General features: G+C 33.5%; 1 protein-coding gene across 3 annotated transcripts in view; it reads right to left on the bottom strand.

Annotated features, from left to right (window-relative positions):
• LOC114325504 (protocadherin-like wing polarity protein stan) overlaps nt 1-20,794 on the bottom strand; it is a 140,610-nt gene that overhangs the window by 27,904 nt on the left and 91,912 nt on the right. For all 3 annotated transcript variants that reach the window (XM_028273577.2, XM_028273568.2, XM_028273587.2), the window contains exons 11-20: nt 20,538-20,737; nt 15,982-16,378; nt 11,440-12,163; nt 11,238-11,382; nt 9,235-9,453; nt 7,506-7,726; nt 5,296-5,442; nt 5,048-5,236; nt 4,891-4,990; nt 4,728-4,837 (exon numbers count right to left, since the gene is read on the bottom strand). In XM_028273577.2, the coding sequence (XP_028129378.2) occupies nt 4,728-4,837; nt 4,891-4,990; nt 5,048-5,236; nt 5,296-5,442; nt 7,506-7,726; nt 9,235-9,453; nt 11,238-11,382; nt 11,440-12,163; nt 15,982-16,378; nt 20,538-20,737 (2,452 nt within the window). The remainder of the gene's footprint in view (nt 1-4,727; nt 4,838-4,890; nt 4,991-5,047; nt 5,237-5,295; nt 5,443-7,505; nt 7,727-9,234; nt 9,454-11,237; nt 11,383-11,439; nt 12,164-15,981; nt 16,379-20,537; nt 20,738-20,794) is intronic.

Here is a 20,794-nt window from a genome sequence, read left to right as displayed (position 1 = left end):
TGTTGATTTTGATGAACCTACCAATACTACCTATATCAAACGCCTACAACATAATTCGTTTTCTTGTACACCTTTATGATGGTAAAAGTTTCTTTAATCCATAGTATGCTTTATTTGCTCGATGTATAATATGTCTATTAATTTCTGCAGTCACTGTATTACGTTGATTAATTTGTGAGTCTAGATATACAGGGTGTCCCCGAAAATAGTGCGTTCCTTTAAGGTATGGATATAATACACAATTTAGAACAAAAAAGTCCTAGAACATTTTTTTTCTAAAGTTAACCGTTTCCAAGAAAAAAATTACATTGTTCTCCATATAAGTGAATTTTTATTTTCATAAATTTGAATATATGAGGATATGAGGAAATATTTGAATATGAGGAAAAATATACATAAAGTAACCTGGGTGTCAAATGACGGAATCACACGAAACCAGATAGACCACGTGCTCATCGACGGAAGACACTCTAGCAATATCATCGGCGCACACAGTCTAAGGGGAGCAGAAAGTGACTCTGACCACTTCCTGGTCAGAATAAAAATGAGAACAAGGCTAAACACGAGACATCCAAAGCAACGCCAACAAGGAAACAGATGGGACATTTCAAGGCTCGATCTACCTGATAATGAACGCCAATATCAGTCACTGATCCAAAATAAATTGCAGACAATGGAAGAAGAGACATCAACACCAGAATTGACCATAGACCAGAAATTGCAAAATATAACAAACGCCTTAGAAAGCGCCGCAGCGGAAACGATAGGGAAACAAAAGAATAACAAGAAGAAAAACCAGTGGTTTGACCAGGAGTGCGAACAAAGCTTACAGCAGTAAGCAATCAAGAGGCTGGAGCTACTAACGCGACCTACAGAAGAGAACAGGGAAGACTACAACAGAGTAAGGACTCAAACGAGAAGACTTTTGAGAAGAAAAAAGAAACAGTACCTAGAAGCACGAATACAGCAACTCGAGGAGGAACATAGAACCGGTCAGTCTCGACAGTTTTATAGGGACATAAAAACAATGACGGGCAACACGATCAACAGCCCAAGATTTATAAAAGACGATGCAGGACAATTGCTCACTGACGACGAAAAGATAAGCCGCCAATGGAGAAAGTATTTTGAGCAACTCTTAAATACAGAAAACCCCACAACGACAGGGCAACAAAGACAGTACCAGTTAGCCGAACCTGAAATACCAGGGCCCACACTAGCTGAAGTAAAGTCCGCAATTTCGTCCCTAAAAAACCATAAAGCCCCAGGCCCAGACGGCATACAGGCGGAACTACTAAAAAAAGGGGGAGACAAACTACATCTTGAGATATATCATCTTATAAGAGAAGTCTGGGAAAGAGAAGAAATACCGAAACACTGGCATGAAAGCCATATAATACCTATTCACAAGAAGGGAGACAAACAAATATGTCGGAACTATAGAGGAATATCGTTAATTAATACAACATACAAGATTATATCCATAATACTGTTTAGAAGATTAACTCCATACGCAGAGGAAATAATAGGCGACTACCAAGGCGGATTCAGACCGGGAAGGTCGACTATAGACCAGATCTTCGTCCTACGCCAGGTGTTGGAAAAAAACTGGGAATTCAACCGCGATGTACACCAAATCTTCGTGGACTTCAAACAAGCTTACGATTCTGTTAGCAGAGAAGCATTGTGGGAGACTATGGTAGAAATGGGAGTACCTGGAAAACTGGTACGATTAGCAAAGGTGAGCACGGAGAACGCTTCCGCACGAATCAGAGTCGGCAGCAACACGTCGGAGGAATTCCTCATTGACACCGGACTTAGACAAGGAGATCCTCTCGCCCCCCTGCTGTTTAACTTCGCACTGGAACATGCAGTAAGGAAAGCTCAGCCACAACTGACAAACGGATTTGCCGCCCAAGGATCAAAAATACTATTAGCCTTTGCGGATGACGTGGACACAATTGCACAATCCACAAGAGATGCAAAAGAAGTTTTCACCCTATTCGAGAACGGAGCCAAGGAAGTTGGTCTTAAGGTCAACGAGGACAAGTCCAAGTACATGGTGGTTACGAAAAACCAAAGACCAAGGGTTAGACAAAACGTAACAATTAATGAATACAATTTTGAAGTCGTCAAAGAATTTAAGTACTTGGGAGCGATCATAACATCTGAAAATAACTATGAAAAGGACGTGGCAGCCAGGATTATTGCAGGAAACAGGGCATATTACTCGTTAAGGACCCTACTTAAATCAAAAATACTCTCAAGACCAGCAAAAATAAGAGTATATAAGACAATAATTCGTCCCACAATAACGTATGGAAGCGAAACCTGGACTCTGAATCAGCGGGAAACAACAAAATTACTGGTACGTGAAAGAAAGATACTGCGGACTATCTATGGGCCTTGCAGAGAAGAGACAACAGGAGAATGGAGAAGAAGACACAATGATGAACTCCAGACAATATACGGAGATGAAAACATAGTACGCTACATTAAATCAAACAGAATACGATGGGCGGGTCACGTACTAAGATCAAGTGACGAAAGACTTCTAAACGCCACATTCTGGGAAAGGCCCGTTGGAAAAAGGTCAGTTGGTCGCCCAAGAAAGAGATGGAAGGATGCAGTAGCCAGCGATCTACGCAAAATGGGAGTACAGCAATGGGAAATAGCTGCTGAGGACCGACAACAATGGAGGAAAATAGTAAACGCGGCCAAGACTCACATAGAGTTGTAGAGCCAAATGATGATGATGATAAATTTGAATGACATGGCAACGTAGCCTAGAAGAACTTGCTGTGACTGTGGAAATTTAACCTTGTTTATTTACTTTGAGGTGTGATTTTTGTGGTTGTTGACATCGTAGGTACCTACCTGCAAAATAATGGATATGGGTTTGGTTGATATTTACATTATTTTACCTACCAGATGCAACTGACCTACAAACCTAATTTTTAAATCTTTAGATTTTTGAGTTGCGCGTTGTTGCCAGACTTCAATTTGCATAACAAAATGTATTTTCGTTTTTGGTCAAACGGATCAATTTAGAAAATAAATGTTATAAGACTTTTTGAAGTTATACTTCTTTACGATCGAGGGTGAAATTTTATACTTCCCTGGCGCATGCGCAGACAGACAGTATGTAGTTCGTTGCTAATTTTTCAAATTATGTATGTATCAGCGCAAAATAAGTCATTAAACAAATATATTAGTGTTAAGTAAATGTATTATTTATTATAATTTTTGTGTCTTTCGATTTGTCTTCCTCGGAAATAAAATATTTTATAATAATAGTAAGTATATTTACTTTAAAAAATTTTAATAGTTATTTATGATATAAGTGTTTAAAGTACAATTTTAAGGCACGCATGTGAAAGTTTGCAGAATGAGCGAAGCGAATTCTGCAATTCACATGAGTGCCTTAAAAATGTACTTTTTAACACGTATATACTTACAATATTTTTTCTACAAACGTCTTATATATCTACAATTATAATTTATTCATTCTCAATTACAGGACAATACCTACAAAAACCTTTACTTGAACTTGACTGACATTCCATCTTTATATTTTTCTTGACATTACAACAAAACTGTCTACACTGTCAATACGTAAACGTAAATTAAAACAACTATAGAATAACATCTATTTATATTGTTGTATATTCTAACAAATTTTAATAGTTTTTTTTTTCTACAAACGTGTTAAAAATGCAATAATACAGTTTAAATTAAATTTTAAAAAACCTTTTAAACCACCTTTTTCAAATTGCGCAAGTTGTCATTAAATGAAATATAAATATTTTGATGTTTCAAAATTTGACAATTCACTTTTAACTGCAGTGCCTTAAAATTTTTAAAGCACTATTGCTTTAAAGTAGCATTTTTAACGCTCCTATGTAGTGCTAAAAATTGCATATTTAACACGGTTGTAGAAAAAGTATTTTTATACCTCACTTGGTCTATTAAATTTGTCAGTTTGTATGAGAAATATTGTAAGCTGTCAAAGCAAAGGGAGTTTAGCACGGTGGTAGCGCGTTCGACCGGAGATCGAGAGGTCCCTGGTTCGAATCCGTGTGTTATCTAACTTTTTTTTATTTTAGTATTGTTTTAATAAAAATTTTTGGAAAGTAGTAAGTAAAAATTATTTTAATCTTTAAATACAAATAACCTGTTGAAAGTATATTAATTTCGTTAAAATTATATAATAGAAGTATAACTTCTTACTTGCGTACAAAGTACACAAACATTCTTTTTTTGCTCTACATTGTGCCTTCTATCTATACCTTTAAGGAACGCACTATTTTCGGGGACACCCTGTATATGAACCCTACTACTCCTTCGAAAGTATATCTTCCAACCGTTAGATCTTCAGTTTTTGCTACCTGCTTATTATTTGTCACCTTCATATACTTAGTTTTACTGGTAATATCGTGTAGCCCCATTCCTTTTGCTGCTATTTCCAACGCCGTGAACGATTGAACCAGGTCCACCTATCTTCTTGCAATGATAACGATGTAACCCGCATACGCTAGCATATACACTATCCTGTTAATAAATGGTTCCTCTTGTTGTTATTCCAGATTTTCTACGGTTATAATACGCTTTATTATAACCTTTTTAGAACTCAGAAAAAGTAAAATTGTTAATGTTTCGAATCTAAGAATCAATTTTTAATCACCACAAGTTGAGATTGTAAAAAATCACACAAAAACTGATATTACCTGTAAGGACTAGAGCTAGTTTTGGTGGTTGAACGTGAAGTAGTGCTAGAAGTGGATATACCGATGTTTCTTCTGCTCGTGTCGCCGGAATGGTACGCTAAAGCAGAACGCTGAAAACAAAACAGTTAATAATTGGTTGTGACTTCTATGTAGCAGTGCTTACTGATTGGGCATTGATGTTCTGACTGCTGGTACTCGGTACTCCCATAACTGAAGTGGTATCTAGCAGTGGTACTTTCTTCCCCATGCATCTCATGATAGATCTGAAAGAATACGTCATAAAAATCGTGGAAGATGTATTAGATATTTCAATATATTACCTTATTAGGTTTTGTCTTACTCTGTTGTTAGCAAAGCAGTATCCTGCAAGTGAAAATCCCGCATGGACTAGTACGGCAACTGATAAAAATGGCGTCAGAAGGGGATGTCTTTCTGAAGCATCTAATAGAGCCAACACCCACGTTGCTCCTAACAATGGTAGAGCTATCACAGATACCCAGAGTAATGTTCTAAAAATACAAGACTCGGTTTTAAACGATTCATTTGATAGAAACATCACAACAGTTACCTGAGGTTGCCAAAACCCAAGACATGATCTTGTAGGGTAAACGCAGCCCTCACGGAAAAGGCTAATACGAATATATTGATCAGCACCAAGAGACATATTGGACCCACTAAGCTCCAGACCACGCTTTCATACAAAGACACCCAGCAGCTATAAAAAATTAGTTGTTTATAGTTACTTGAACCAAAAATTTCAACAAATAACAAAACTTGCATATACATAAGTTTATAATAGTATATTATGCTACGAGCATTTCATGATGACCAATATGATGCGAGTATGACGGATACGACATGAGCCGTACAGCGGCGAATGTCGTATAGAATATGAGCATCATAATGGCAATTAAATGGAAGTTGTCATACATGATTTTTTCTATCATTCACAACAGAAAAAATATATTCAAAAATTTATTCATTTTCATACAAATAAGTTAACTAGTTATATGATTTAATGAATTATTTTGTTGACATATTTATATTTTGAATATTACAATAATTATTAAAATGAATTTGAGGTTAAATTTTCCATATACCTACGGTCTTTAGACATTTTCATAAAAAGGTTTCATCTTCACATTTGTCAGTTTCTTTAAATATTGTGAACTGTCAAAGCGTATCAATGCTATTGGTTAAAAATTGTATCATAATGAAGGCCATTATGATACAGGTAGTGAAATTGTAATTGTTTCATCAAAGTATTAGAGTAGATTACATAATTTCACCGCTGATATTCAATCTGTACTCAGAGCACATTTTTGAAGAGGCTCTCAAAGATATTGATGAAGGCATCTCAATAAATGGAGTCAAGCTCAATAACCTGCGTGTTTTCCAATACTATAGAAGGGCTGCAAAACTTAATGAATAAAATAACTGAAACCAGTAGAACATATGGACTAGATATAAACACCAGCAAAACCAAGCTAATGATCATCAGCAAGCAAAACATAACTGGAGTAAATCTGTATGTGAACTAAATGAGAGTTGAACGTGTCTCACAATAAAACTATTTGGGAACTATAATCAATGAGTCGTAGGACAATACTCAAGACATTAAATGTCGCATCGGAAAGGCAAAGAGTGCATTCTTGACTATGAGCTCTGTGTTCAAGAGCCATGACATCACTCTAAAAACAAAAATAAGGCTCCTTGAATGTTACGTGTACTCAGTGCTTCATTACGGAGTAGAAACGTGGACATTGAAGGCGGAAACTCTATCGAAACATCAAGCTTTTGAGCTATGGTTGTACAGAAGGATCCTAAAGATACCATGGACAGACAAAGTCACCAATGAAGAAGTACTACGGAGGATGAACACAACCGCAGATTTAGTCAACAATCGTGAAGGGCCGTAAGCTGCAGTACTTGGGGCATATAATGAGAAATCAAGGCAGATACGAGCTACTCCAGTGCATTTTACAAGGTAAAATTGAAGAAAAAAGGGCCCCAGGACGAAGAAGAATATTCTGGCTTGCTAACCTGAGAGCATGGTATAGAAAGACCTCAAAACAACTATTTCGTATAGCAACTAACAAAGTCATCATAGCCAGAATGATCGCCAACGTTCGGAACGGACAGGCACCCTAAGAAGAAGAATGAGAGTAAAAAAATAATATTAATGATTTTTGTTGTAGTCTTCTTCTTCAGATGCAAATCCAAAATGGATGTTAGCAATTACATATTTCATTAACTCTCTGTTTCTTGCAATATGTATCAGTATCAGAGATTGTATGTCGTTGATCCCTGTCCATTGCCTTATGTTTCGGAACGAGGACATTTTCTTGCGTCCCATTCCTCCCTTGCCTTGCCATTCCTTGTATTTTCCCTTCCATTTTATGCTATATTTCTATCTAATCTTACATTCCTCGGTAATAAAAAGTTTATATTGTTTGCATGGAGACAATCTCCATCTCATAGGTACTACAAGCCACGCCTCCTTTTTCAAATTGTCATCTGTCACACTGCATGTCATCTGTCACGTTATATAACATAAAGTATACTATAGAGATAGTTATTTCTGTTCGACGTCACTACTTGTTCGAAAGTTTTTGTCGAATTGTGACGCTTTAGATCCTTGTAAAAAGATTGTTAAAAAAGAATAAGATGGAGAAATGACAAAAGAAACTTTTTGTTTTGCTCTCAATACTATATCATATATGTCTCACCGATAAATCTACATAAAATAAACCCAAACTGGGAAAAATGATTACTTACAAATAATAATTTCCATACTGGTGAGCCCTCACCCCAACGGCAAGACTGACGACTACAGCGGGAGCAACGTAGCCCATGCTGTAGTAAAACCGCATAGGTCCGTGGTTGATGTCTCGCATTTCGGTCAGCATTCGGTATAGATGGATCGCGTCTACCAGCATCCACGAGAAAGAGGCCAGCCAGAGGTAGTGTAGACCAATAGCCACCAGTTTACAGGAAAACTAAAAAAATATTGACTTTATTAAGCATTATCTAAAAGGTTATGCTTACTAGAAGCATTTGCATTGATGTTTTACATCCATTTTAATCATTATTAATGATTTTTACGTCCACAATATTGTATGCTTATTATCTGGAATGTTTGTTTAACATTATATTACTCCACCTTTTAAAATCATGCTTACTGAGGTCCAACACCAATCTAGAAAATTATTCCTCTGTCTATTGAGGACCTTAGTCAATAATTATTTATTTAAAAGGAAAGAAAAATTGTACCTTTAAAAGAAAATTGTGCTACCTTTCAGGAATTCTTTTGAAAGATATATTTCTCTATAAGTAAGGTCATGCTTACTAAACATTAATCATTATCTAAAGGATTACTATTACAAACGGTAATTTTTTAAGGTTTAGAAAGTCATGCTTAGCAAGGACTAGTCCGATCTAAAAGATTATGCTTTTCATTGACAGTTGATGAAATAGTTTTTATAAAAGTTCAAAAAGCAATGTTAATGAGCAATGCAATGTTGAGGATCTTACTCAAAATCATTTTAATCATCTATTTTTTTAACGTTTAGACGAAAAATTGTTCTTATCATCAGAAATTAAATGGTATATTTCCCTATAAGTCAGTCATGCTTATTAAACATTAAGCATGATCTAAAGGGATATAATTAAAAACAACAATTTCTTAAGTCTTAGAAAGTCATGCTTACCGAGGACTAAGCTTGATCTAAAAGGTTATGCTTACCAACAACAATTACTGAAACTGTTTTTTAAGTTCAAAAAGCAATGCTTAGTGAAGGTCTATTGAGGAACATCTTTTGAATAATTTATTTTAACACATTTAGACGAAAAAAGTGCTTACTTTCAGGAATTATAAATATTACTCTTTTTTACAACTCGTCTACAACAAAAGCTATGTTTACTGACAAAAATAATGCTTCATGACTCCAAAAGTTATGCTTGCTAGCAGAATTTTTATTTATTATGTACTGTACTAGAATTACTATGCTTACTTCCAATAATTCAAAATATTACTCTTAAGTTTACAACAAAAACTCTGCTTTATAGACGGCAGAAAAAAAGGTTTATGGATTTAAAAGTCACGATTACTGGCAGGAATTCTTTATGATGTTCTTTTCTATTATTAGGAGTACATTTATGCTTACTATCAAAAATTAAAAATATTACTTTTCAGTTTACAACAAAAACAATGCTTACTGGCAGGATTTTGCGAGAAATAAAACTTAAGAGCCTACTGTCAAGCACCCTATTGATTAATTTATTATTTGACTTTAGCTTTAACAAAACAGTTACGGTATCAATAATTTTAAATAATTTATTACCTTGCATTCTAAACAAACATGCTTACTACTAGCACATCTTTTATTACCATTAGACCATGCTTTTTGCTACAAATACTTTTAAATAATTCCCTTTCTATAGCATAAAATAAAATAATATATGTTTACTAGTACAAATACATAAATAAACAAAATTGTAAACTTACTTCATTTCCTATCATTGGTTTTCTTGCTTTCAGAGCAACGAAATACAGCAATTCGCCAAGAAACACGCACAACACCAAATTCTTCCTGATGGTGTTCGAATTGGTCTGCAACCCCCTAATCAGGGCCAGAATAAGGTATGTTCCCAGTAAAAGTGGCAGTGAAATGGAGAAACAACTGTAGCTGGATATGTCTTCTAAGAGAGAAGGTTCAGGAATGTACTAAAAAAATTAGAAAAATAATACATATTGTAAACAAAAAAATCAAATTTAATTCTATATTCTCGCTATCCTCATGTGCGTAGTTTCTATCTTCACTCACTTTCTGTCACTTTATCTCTACACTTTCATATATCTCCTTTCCACTACTCTATAGGTACCTTTTTCCTTCCCTATCTTTTCCCCTACTCCTCCATCTACTTTCTCTTCTTTACTCCACATCAACACTCTATACATTTTCTTTTTCTCTCTTTAAGTTATCTCTGCATCCTTTATCCTCCATATCTTCATTCCCGACCTTCTTTTTTATGCTCTCCCTTTCTCCCTTTAATTCTTCCTTTTTTTAACACTCCATTCTTTGTAACGTACCTTTTTTGTAACACTCCTTTTTTTAAAAACTCTACACTTCGTAATTCTCAGTTCTTTTTAATTCCCCCTGTTTATTATGCCCTTTTTTTGTAACTCAAGTTTTTATAATCATTCCATTTACATAATTCATTTTTCTTTGTAACTCTCTCTACTGTGTGACCGTGTTACTCTTTCCTCTTTATAGTTCTCCCTTCTTTTTAATACTATCTCGTTCGTAATTTTTCTTTTTTTGAAAACCATCTATTTTTGTAAGGCCCCTTTTTTATAACTCTCCATTATTTGTAGAGCACAATTCCCTTGTTTTCTTAATATTTCTTTGTTGTAATATTCCTTTTTGTAACCCACCTTACTTAACTCCCTTTTCTTTGGAACTCTCTCTTCGTAGTTATTCTCGTTTGTTTGTAACCCTCCTTTTTTGTATTTTGGATGCTGTCGGGATGAGAATGTTGATGTATATGCCTGCGTTGTTGACTATGAGAAGGGATTTGACAGTGTTCAACACGATAAGCTAATGGATATACTATAAGAGATAGGCCTGAATGGACTAGACCTTCGGTGAATAGCCAATTTGTACTGGAATCAAACAGGTGACATCAGAATTAACAACCAGACATCTGAAGAAATTTCTACTCTGAGAGGAGTTAGACAAGGTTGCGTGCTCTCCCCGCTTCTGTTTAATTTGTATGCAGAAAAGATCTTCAAAGAAGCAGTAGAAAACAGAACAGGGGGTATAATTGCCAGTGGAATAGCCATCAACAAGCCTTAGATACGCTGATGACACAGTTCTGCTAGCAACGGACAGGGATGATTTGCAGGCACTCCTACATTTAGTAGCTGACTATAGCCAACAAATGGGTCTGAAAATAAACATAAAAAAAAACCCAATGGATGGTCATCAGCAAAAACAAAAATATAGCTAATAACTTGGTAGATATTAGAATAAATGGAGACATGGTGCAGAGAGTACAAGCATACAAGTATTTAGGCTGCTGGGTGAATGCAAAATGGGACTTATCACAGAAAATCAAATGCAGAATAGAGCAAGCGAGACTATCATTTAAGAAAATGCAAAAGGTACTAATAACAGAGAGCTAAACATTACGCTAAGAATATTACTGCTATGTGTTCAGCATTTTGTTCTATGGAATGGAAGCATGAACCCTCACGGAAACAATGTGCAAAAGGATTGAGGCTTTTGAAATGTGGGCTTACCGCAGAATATTGAGGATATCGTGGATGAACAGAGTAACAAATCAAGCGGCCATGCAGTGACTAAACAAAGAAAAAGAAGTACTGAATATCATAAAACGAAGAAAACCAGAGTACTTTGCCCACGTGATGAGAAATCCGAAATATGAGATCGCCAATGTTCTGGGAGGACAAGGCACTTAAAGAAAAAAAAAAGAAGAAATACTTACTTCTAAGTCCACAACATCTACAAGCACTGCAAACGTACTCAAATGATTGCAGCTGCAGTTTACTAAAATTGGTCCATCGTCAACAGTTTCGAACCAGTCATCGGAGATTTCAGTTCTGCAGCCAACCCTGGACCACTCCCCAAATCTATAAAGCAAAGATTAAAGTAAAATATAAGGAAATTAACGTTTAAAACAGTCTTACCCTCTAACTCTTGACCAGTGAACGCACTGAGGGTTTGATCTTGCGTTCAGCACTGTATTATTAGGATCCATCCACATCTGAAGCCTTATCGGACTACTGAGAGGTACTCCAGCTAAGCTTTTGTACACCAATTTCCTGTTTTCTCTCTTTACCCTCAGGAACTGAGGGTCGTTCTCCAAGCTGCTTTTCTTAAAACTAGACTTGGTCCAATAGTCACTGGTATCGACATCCTGGAAAGTTATCTTCGGCTCTGGTGGTAGTTCTACAGGAACATATGCAGGTACTAATACAGCTACGGATAATAATGGTGAGCCGATGGTTATATCGACACCCCATCTACGTACTACAGAATCGTCGTATTCTTTAGGCAATAAGGCACCATCTTGGCGATACTCAGCATAACTCACCACGCTACCGTCCTCTGGCAGAGTATGCTTCGTTATGATCTCTCCGAACTCCACAGGTTTGATTCCCAAGAGATTCAAAGATATCAGTATCCTGCTGTGTTGGTCGAATTTTGATTTGTCCAGGAGGTAGTTGTTGTATTTCGGGAAAGACACGAAGGGTTCTGGGTGCAAATTACGGCTCTCTTCCAGGAATAGGGACGTGTCTGGAAGGACGACGTTTTCTGACGTGAAGTTCGGATTGATCGATGGAATAGGAGGAAGTGACTCGGATTCGAAGCCGTATAAAGATTCTGGTGTTACCACGTCCAAACCAACAACTACAAATGAATAATATAATAAGAGAAGATAATTATAATAAGTATGTTTCGGAATATATAGGGTGTCCAGAAACTCTACCGACAAACGAAGACAGGAGAGTCCTCAGATAATATTAAGACAATTTAACCAATTCACCTAATCCGAAAATGCTAAATGGGAGCTAGAGCTCTTTGAAGATGGCGTCTTGTAATTAGTTTTTCTTAAATTCCTCCAGAACGTTTCTAGTTAGAAAAACGAAAATTGGTACGCTTATTTATCTTCCAGAGATAAACTGATTCCATCTATTGCAAATTTCTAGTATCAGTCATAGGCGTCCGTTTTGGGAAGGGCAACGGTTACTTTATCGCATAACTTGTTTGTCTTTAATTTTTAAGCATTTTTGACTCTGGATTATTGAATTGTCAGGTATCCTTGTACTAGTGTACTAAAAGGTACTTTTGCTTTTTAAGTCGATAGGATACACCGTTTTCTAGAAAAATCGATTTGAAAATTTTTCGTTCTTTAAATTTCAAAAAAAAAAGTTAAAAAAACTATTTAGAAAAACGAAAACTTGTACGTTTAATTATATTCCAGAGATGAATCGATTTCATTAATTGCGAATTTCTAGTACCGGTCATATGCGTCGGTTTTGGGTAGGTCAACGGTTATTTTATCGCATAACTTTTTTGTCTTTAATTTTTAAGCATTTTTGACACTATATTATTAAATTATGAGGTATTCTAGTAGTAAAGATACTCTTGCTTTAAGTTGGTAAAATACACCGTTTTTTTTTTGAAATTTTTTTTCATTTTTCTTTTCAAATTCAAGAGACGAAAAATTTTCAAATCGTTTTTTCTAGAAAACGGTGAGTCCTACTGACTTAAATCAAGAGTACCTTTTAGTACTAGAATACCTCACAATTTAGTAATCCAAAGTGAAAAATGCTTAAAAATTAAAGACAAAAAAGTTATGCGGTAAAATAACCGTTGTCCTACCAAAAACGAACGCCTATGACCGATACTATAAATTCGCAATGGATGGAATCTATTTATCTCTGGAAGATAAATATGCGTACCCATTTTCGTTTTTCTAACTAGAAGCGTTCTGGAGGTATTTAAGAAAAACTAATTACAAGACGTCATCTTCAAAGAGCTCTAGCTCCCTTAGGAAGCATTTTCGGACTAGGTGAATTTGGTTAAATTGTCTTAAAATTACCTGAGGAATCTCCTGACTTCGTTTGTCGATAGAGTTTCTGGACACCCTGTATACAATAATTTAAGAAATGAGTAGTCCCAGATGTTAACAATAAATCTGAAACCACTCGTAGAACAAATTTCTGGGTACATCCTTAATATCTGCCTTTTCGTCTCCTTGCATTATAAATTGTAAAAAGCATTATTGGACATGTGCAGAAGAAAAAAGTGTTGTTTTCTCCAAGACATTGCACCGACTCACAAGAGCGTTATGGCAATAGCAAAAATTCATGAGTTGGGCTTTGAATTGCTTTCTCATCCAGCTTATTTTCCTGATTCGGCCCCCTCCGATTATTATGTGTTCCCAAATATAGTGGCGTGCTGGAACTTTTCAAGCGGCCCGGTGATTTTATAGAAAAGCGGCCTCCCATCCTCATTTTACCTTCTATTATCAGGATGTTTTATTCGTTATTTATAAAATAAAAAAAAACAAAAATATAAATTATTTTTAAATCAAACATAAAACTTTGAATTCAACATTTTTTTTAATTTGCTATATCTTTTTATTTAAGAATTAAGCAATCTTACAAAATAATAAATGACATGTATGACAATATTGTATGCAGTAAGGCAGAAACCATAACTTCCTGAATAAATAATATAATATGAATTTGATGTAATTATAGTGCAGTCACTGAAGGTTTTCACCTTCGATTTCGTTGAACCTTCATCAATTTTCATGAAAATTGATGATACCTCAAGGAACAAAGGTGACATGATGCCAACTTGCGCTTGTACCTTGGGGGTGGATTTCACCTCATCTCGGGGTAAAAATTATTTTATTAAAAATAATACCATAAGTCGATAGAGGGACAAATTCTAAGCAAAATTTGTTATATTTGTTATTAGTTATTAACATAAGTTATTAACATAAATCAATAATTTTTGGGTATTAAAGATCAAAGATTTTATTTTTTTGCAAAAAATGCATGTTTTAAAGCTGTTTTTCACGTATAACTCAATAACTATAAGCGTTTGTAAAAAAGTTATTATTACCAAAATTGAAGATAAAACATTGAAGGCACTCCTCACTTAAAGAACTAAACTAATGTTAATTCAAAACGAGTTATGTGTAATTGAATGTATATTTTTTTCGACGAGTACTCAAATCAAGTATTCAAGCTTAAATAGCGGAAAAACGATGCATTTTATAAAATATACCTGTTAAACAGTTGTCAAATCACTTCGAAATACCTACCAAATGAGTACAAGAACAAGTTAATAGCTTCAAAATTAAGCAAGTTAGGATGAAAATAAGAGAATCCTTTCGAATTTTTTAGGAAAAAGTGAAAAATAAAACATTTTCCATTTCCACAAAAATTATAATTTATAGTAATCCTTACAAAAATTTCTTTATATTAGCATAAGTAATCATTTCAACAATTTTGACCAGTTTAGAATGCATATTTTTGAAAAAGAGATATGACTTTAAAAAATAAGAATTTTTAAAATTATCGTATTTTTCATTTTCTTTTGATAATAACTCCAAAAACACTCAATATACGTAAAAAATGATAAATAATAACCAAATTTTAGTTTTTTCTGTAACAAATATTTTACCTTCTTTACTATTTCTGTAGAGTAAAAATTAACTGAGATAGAAACGTTTAAAGCTCAATTTTACTGCGAGAACCATGTAACCGGGTCCATTTAACCTATTATTTTAAAAAAGTGAGGGGTTTAAAAGATTAAATTTAACGTGGTTTAATAGCTCTTGAAATTATATTTCAAATGGTGTTTAGGTGAATCTGATATCGTAAAAATTAACGGAGTTATTTAAAAAACACAATAACATTTTTGGAAAAATTTTTAAAAGAAATTTTGAGCAATTCTTGGAGCATAAATTTTAATGATATTGACCTGTTCGGGGGCTCATTTGATAGATATTTCTAAGTGCTTTGACAAATATTTAATAAGTTTATGTCATAAAATGCATAATTTTCCCGTTATTTAATTTTGAATACTTAGACTTGGGTACTCGCCGAAAAAATATACATTCAATTACCTATAACTCACTTTTAGTTATCAATAAAAGGTTTTTCTAGAAATGAGTTTATTTTATTTTTTATTATAGCTTCAATTTTGTTAATTAAAACTTTTTTGTAAAAACTTTTAATAATTTTCACCAACGAGAAGGGGTGGCGTCCACTCCCAGGGTAAAAGCGCAAATTGGGACCATATCACCTTTGTTCTTTGAGGTATCCTCTAACCATTCACCAATTTTCATGCAAATCGATGGAGGTTCAATGAAATCGGAGGTAATAGCTCATATCCACCTTCAGTAACTGCACGATTAAGATAAAAGTAAAATAAAATTTTGAGAATTTTTCAATTATGTATTAAGTTGAATTTTAGTAAATCATTATACAAGAGAGTACAAATACAAGTAAAGTGCAAATACGTTAATTTACCAATATTTAAAATATTAATACAACGCAATAATCTAAACATTATCTAACGTTGGAATCGTTGTATTGGGGTAAAATTAGACTATATCGAATAAAATAAAAGAATTTTCAGGAAAAACATGTTTTCCATTTCAAATGAAGTTACCTATCAGACCATTTAGTATCTTATAAACTTACCCATATTTGGAGAGACAATCTCAAACGGACTAGTGTATGTATCGTGCTGACTGACACTCAATGTGTTTATATATTTTTCCACAAACTCTATAACATTCTCAATCCCTTCCCCAGTCAAATCTTTAATCCTGGTCCAGTGATCGGTGTTCTGCTTGGACAGAACCACACTTATAGAGTAAACAATATTCCTAATGTAGTCTTTGTCTTGGCTGTGGGTCAGATTGAGCCCGTTCATTTTGACCTCGTAGCTGAGCAGCTCTCTCATGAGTTCGTAGGTGATGAGGACGTCAGCTCCGTAGAGGTGCTTTGTTAGATTCGTAGCTTTTTGCAGATCGGAGGCTAGTTTTATAGAGACGAAGGTATTGAGCTGGAGGTCGCCCCTCTCCATGTTGGATAACTGAAAAAATGTATAACTAAATAAATGGTAACATGAATAGTGTTCTATATTTATCGGAATTCAAGAAAATCTCAATTGGAAATTTAAGTAGTTGGCAACAAAACATTTTTTATTTGCTGGACTGTGTTTAAACAAGCAATTGGACTTTGTAAGTCTTAGGCATTCTAAGTCCTAACATCATTAAGTAAATATTAGTAAACATTAGTACAACCAACAAACAATTAACAAAATTGTAAACCAACTGTATAAGGAAGCCATGAAATTAGTCTTCCCAATACCTTCTCCTCTATTAGATATACAAGCAAGATATCAACAAAAAAACAAAACATTAACTTATGCAAATCCATTAAGAACAATAAGAGCCAAAAGAAAGAACAGGTACAGAGTGGTGTATACAAACTGAAATATGATGACTGTTAAAAACTTACATCGGTCAAATTGGCAGAACCTTTTACTCTGGGCTAATTAGCAAAATACAAGCAAAAGTTATTTACCAGCAATTTTATTGCTGAAATGGAACCTTATGATTGTATATATTAATAATATAGCTATGCAAAGTCCGCAGATAGTGTGCTACTTTTTTTATAAACAAAATGGCGCCCGAAAATCGTGTTTTTTTCAATTTTTGCTCTACAACTCCAAAGATTTTACCTTTACACCAAAAACGTCCAAATAAAAATTCACCGCAATTAAATTCTGCATAGAGCCGTGTTTTTCCCGATTTACTTCGACGAGAATTTTCCCCTGAAAATGCGGGTTTTTCCAACAAAATCTTTAATTTTCAACTAAAATTTTAGATAAGTAATTGTTTATTAATAATTAAATAACTTAGTAATATAAAAGCTCTTTTCGTATAGATTATAATTCCAGAAGCCGATGGAAATTGAATGAACAGTTTAGCAACAATTGAATTGTTAATTAAAAATTTACGGTCGCTATAATAACCACAATAATTATGATACATAAGAATAACTATGTTTTTTGTATAAAAAGACACTGGACCTATAGAATGTACTTAACAGAATTGAAATTGGACTATTTAAGCGGCCTCAGGAATATTTTAAAATTATAAACAATTTTTGAAGTTATACTCCTTTACGCGCGATATGAGGGTGAATTTTTATATGTTAAAACCTACGATCCGGGCGCATGCGCATTATAACTTTGTTCTGATTGGATGTTCAAATGACATGTCAAAAATTATTCAATATGGCGGCTGTGGCACAGCTGTGGTTTCATAGAGAAATAAAAAGAATGTTGTTTTTATTTCTCTATGTGTGGTTTGATTATTTATGGTTGTTGCGTTTTGAAATTTGTGGGAAAAGAAACAATAAACAAAAGTTAGTTAATAGTTATAGTGCCTTTTTAAATAGTTTTCATATATATTTTTGGACTTTTGGACAAGGAAAACTCATTCTAATTTGCTAAGTAGTTTTTATTATAATCATATTGTAATTATACATTTGGATTAGGTTGGAATAAATTTATTTTCTCAAGAATGGGGATTTTAGAGAGAAATCCGAAATTAGGTCCGATTTTTATTTTTAAATTATGATTTTTTGGCGTAGATTTATTTATCTAGTAGGTATGTAATGCTTTGATTTACATACTTAATTTGATTACCAACAAAAGTTCTACCAATCTTCATCTAATATATTGTTTTCTTACTGCTTTGTCATATTTTAATATTTTCTTCCACAAAAATCAAACTACATAATTTGATTAGGTAAATTCAAAACAACTGTCAAACAGTAAAACGTTCAGTTGCCCTATTTTTCCACATGACAAATAATGTGTAATTGGATGAGTGAGTCTAAGCTTCGATTACGAATCAAAGCGTCCCCAAATTCGCGGGTTCGAATCCCGATGCAAGTTTTTATGTTTTTATTTTTTTATGCATTTTATGATTTTATTTTATGATTTTATGATACGCAGAAAATGCGTATTTAAAATTTTTGCCAACAATTATTATCGTTCAGAAATCATTTTTTCTTTGTGGCATTTTTCAATGTGTTTGTGTGCGTTTTATTCTTTTATTTTTTAAAATTTTTGGTATTGTCTTAATAAAAATTTTTGGAAAGTAGTAAGTATTGAAATTCGTTTAATATTTAAATGAAATATAAATAAACTGTTTAAAGTACATTATATCAATTTCGTTAAAATCACATAATATGTAATAGAAGTATAACTTCTTACGTGCCTACAAAGTACACACACATTCTGTTTTGACTTATAAACAAATAGAATATCTCGGGAAATATTAAATTAAATTAAATCATGGAAACGGTATTGGTAAAAAAGCGGCAGGACGCTTCTTTTAAAAGAAAAAAGGTTTAATTGTGATGAGTGGTTCCTGAGATACAACCGGTCAAAGTTGATTGACATTTACGGAAAAGATATAAACAATAGGATCATAATTTTCGAACCATCACTTTTTTTATTTTTGTCCTCTTTCTCCACACCAGCCATCTAAGAGCCATCTAACTAACGCATTATGAAATGTCAAAGTTGCTTTTGTTTTGTTATAATAGATTAATTTATTTATAAGAAAAGAAAACTACATATTTTTTTCAGTTGTAGACTTTTTTTAGATGAAGTTACTACAGGTGTAGCTTTTAACGTTAAAAGCACAAATATTCTCATTTGAAAGCTGTATAATTATTTAAACAATCTTTATTTAAACAAATGAAAAATTTTTGTTATAATAAATGAATTAATTTATTATAACAAAACAAAAGCAACTTTGACATTTAATAATGCGTTAGTTAGATGGCTCTACTCGAGTTACTTGGGAACAAAAAAAGAATGAAGAAAATTGCTTCATGGGAAGCCGAGATAATGTATTTTTTTAACGTATACCGATTTTGAACTTTGAGATTACATTTTCTCCAACCTAATTTTTGATTGGAAGTTTGCTATTTTTGGCAATTTTCACTGGTAATATCGATAGTTTTTATTATAATAATATATGTTATGAGTATTTTAAAGATATAAAAATTGGTGTGGAGAAAGAGGACAAAAATAAAAAAGTTATGGTTCAAAAATTATGCTCCTATTGTTTATATCTTTGCCGTAAATGCCAGTCAACTTTGACCGGTTGTATCTCAGGAACCACTCATCACAATTAAACGTTTTTTCTTTTAAAAGAAGCGTCCTGCCACTTTTTTTCCAATACTGTTTCCATGATTTAATTTAATTTAATATTTCCCGAAATATTCTATTTGTTTAAAAGCCAAAAAATTGTTTATAATTTTAAAATATTCCTGAGGCCGCTTAAATAGTCAAATTTCAATTCTGTAAAGTACATTAGATAGGTACAGTGTCTTTTTATACAAAAATCATATTTATTCTTATGTATCATAATTATTGTGGTTATTATAGCGACCGTAAATTTTTAATGAACAATTCAATTATTGCTAAACTTTTCATTCAATTTCTATCGGCTTCTGGAATTATAATCTATACCACAAGAGCTTTTATATTACTTATAGAATTTAATTATTAATAAACAATTACTTATTTTGTTGGAAAAACCCGCATTTTTCGGGGAAAATTCTCGTCCAAGTAAATCGGGAAAAACACGTCTCTATGCAGAATTTAATTACGGTGAATTTTTATTTGAGTGTTTTTGGTGTAAATTTAAAATCTTTGGAGTTATAGAGCAAAAATTGAAAAAAAACCACGATTTTCGGGCGCCATTTTGTTTATAAAAAAAGTATCACACTATCTGCAAACTTTGCATACCTATATTATTAATATATACAATCATAAGATTCGATTCCAGCAATAAAATTGCTGGTAAATAACTTTTCCCAAAAATGGCCTATTCTCTGATAATCTGCCCAGACTATTTAACAAACGTACTAGTATACAATGGTACTAGTATAGCAGAATAAAAAAGGGTTTTTAATAATGGAAAAACAATTTTACGAACGCGCTTCACTCTTGAACACATACAGTTAAAGACTTGTAAAGTGCAGACACACAGAAAATATACGACTTGAGAAAGGCACTCTGCCGAAACATCTGTAGTGAAAACAAGTCTTTCAGTGTTTTATTGTTAGACAAAAAAAACTTCCATCAGGTAACGATCGAATCTATCACTTATATTGAAAGTTATGCTTCTTCACGAATTAATACCGATATAGAAGGTACTTACCTGTTCTCTAAGTTCTACAAATCGGTCCGAAGTACAATTAAACATATCTGGTTCTTGCCAACCTCCAAGATCGTTGTCGCAAGTCCTAGAAGCCTTTCCATGTGAACCTTTTGGGCAAACTTCAATAGCGTCACCTCCAAAAACCGTCCTTGGCCACCAAATACCATTAGAAGAAGATTTTGGACAACCATCATACACAACTAGAACATTTAATACGGTTTCAATAAATTTTCAGTACAAAGAAGAGTTTCTTCTTA

Source organism: Diabrotica virgifera, chromosome 4, assembly GCF_917563875.1.
Source record: "Diabrotica virgifera virgifera chromosome 4, PGI_DIABVI_V3a".
Lineage (NCBI taxonomy): Eukaryota > Metazoa > Arthropoda > Insecta > Coleoptera > Chrysomelidae > Diabrotica > Diabrotica virgifera.
The sequence above is the reverse complement of the archived record's forward strand: the minus strand, read 5'-3'. Positions and strand labels throughout refer to the sequence as shown.